Below are 1470 nucleotides of genomic sequence, written 5' to 3' on the forward strand. Positions count from 1 at the left end.
TGTCTATATTAGAGGCAATATTGAAGCTCATTTTAAGTAGACCTGTACACATACAGCAGTGCATTGTTTCCTTGTGTGGTATTCATTGCAGGTCAAGTACGGTTTGTTTTCATCTGCAGCTCTTGCACTAAAATCAAATAAGGATAGGCGAGACGTGAAGACTGGCGGGGAATGAGGTTACCCCGAGGACAGGACTATTTCCTGGCATTTTAATCACTTCATTTACAGTCTCGGGGTATTTCAATGCAAATTATCTGAAAAGGTCACTCTGAGAGAAGGGACTTTTTATTGTGCTTCAAACGGTGTTCATAAACAAAGAAAAAAAAAGGTTTTAATGTGGACTAGACTGTCTGAATTTGAGTTATTTATAAAAATTCTCAGAACAATTACATTATTTCTACTGCATCTCAACAAGTAAACAGGTTCATCTAAGCTTCAGTGAAGAGAGTCCTCATCTGGACATTTTTGTTACTACAGCTACAAATTGTTAAACTGTTTTTATTTATGGAGTTAAAATCTAAAAATTAACACATTAAATGTACCGTACATTTTAAATGGTTTTTTTTTTTGCAGGACTGAAAAAAAAATCTAAAAATCTATTGATCATATTTTAAACATATTTGCTTTTAACAGATGAAAAAGGCTCTTTAAATGAATATCAGCAAAGATTTTTTTTCTTTTTCAAATTTTTTATTTGATGACAATATACAAGAACATCTTGAGTAAGCAGACACTCACTGGTCCTCCAGGCTCACTGCAAGAAAAAACAAACAAACAAACATTAGTATCAGGTCAAAATTATCAACAAAAGATTAACAATTTGATTCATTTGAGGTTAGGATCCATAAGACAAATATTTAGTAGTATTTTTCAAACATAAAATCATGGATCAGCATTTTTTTTTTTTGTTAGATCAAATTTAAATTTACAATGATTTAGTTCATTTGTCCTCAATCCCATAAAAAAACACACCACCAAACCTGAAATCCACATGCTTCACTCAGCTTCTGTTTTAACAGATTTACATCAAAAGCTGTGGTTCGTTCTAATTAGAGGTGTCCCGATTCCGATACCAGTATCGGTATCGGATCCGATACCAGCATCAAGTACTCGTACTCGTAAAAGCCGGCCGATACTCTTAACCGATACCGCTTTTGTCCCCTCCTGTGCTTCGCTGCAGCACAAAGGGTAAACAACAATCCCTACCAGGCGGGGGCGCTAATGCACTGACAAGTTATTTCCGACCGCACCCCCGAATAACAGAAGAAGAACGATGAVAAGAAAAGAAGAAGAAGAAGTAACATATCGGCAGTTCGGAGATATTTAAGAGCAGCACGGAGGAAACAAACCAGCAGACTGTCTGCTGTGCTCTGCTAACTGTCAAGAGGAAGAGTGAAAGTTGGATGTTTTAACAGCAGCAATTTGATTCAACATTTGAGGACAAGACATGACGCAGGCTGTGTCCAAAAC

At 36.4% G+C, this 1470-nt stretch overlaps 1 protein-coding gene across 2 annotated transcripts in view; it reads right to left on the reverse strand.

Annotated features, from left to right (window-relative positions):
- Positions 1 to 668: 668 nt before the first annotated feature.
- Positions 669 to 1470, reverse strand: part of rps24 (ribosomal protein S24) — a 6488-nt gene continuing 5686 nt past the window's right edge. The window contains exon 5 of one of the 2 annotated variants that reach the window (XM_014005107.1): positions 669 to 754. In XM_014005107.1, the coding sequence (XP_013860561.1) occupies positions 752 to 754 (3 nt within the window). In that variant the 3' untranslated portion in view covers positions 669 to 751. The remainder of the gene's footprint in view (positions 755 to 1470) is intronic. The other variant, XM_014005106.1, reaches the window with a different exon arrangement.

This window comes from Austrofundulus limnaeus, unplaced genomic scaffold (assembly GCF_001266775.1).
Source record: "Austrofundulus limnaeus strain Quisiro unplaced genomic scaffold, Austrofundulus_limnaeus-1.0 Scaffold28, whole genome shotgun sequence".
Lineage (NCBI taxonomy): Eukaryota > Metazoa > Chordata > Actinopteri > Cyprinodontiformes > Rivulidae > Austrofundulus > Austrofundulus limnaeus.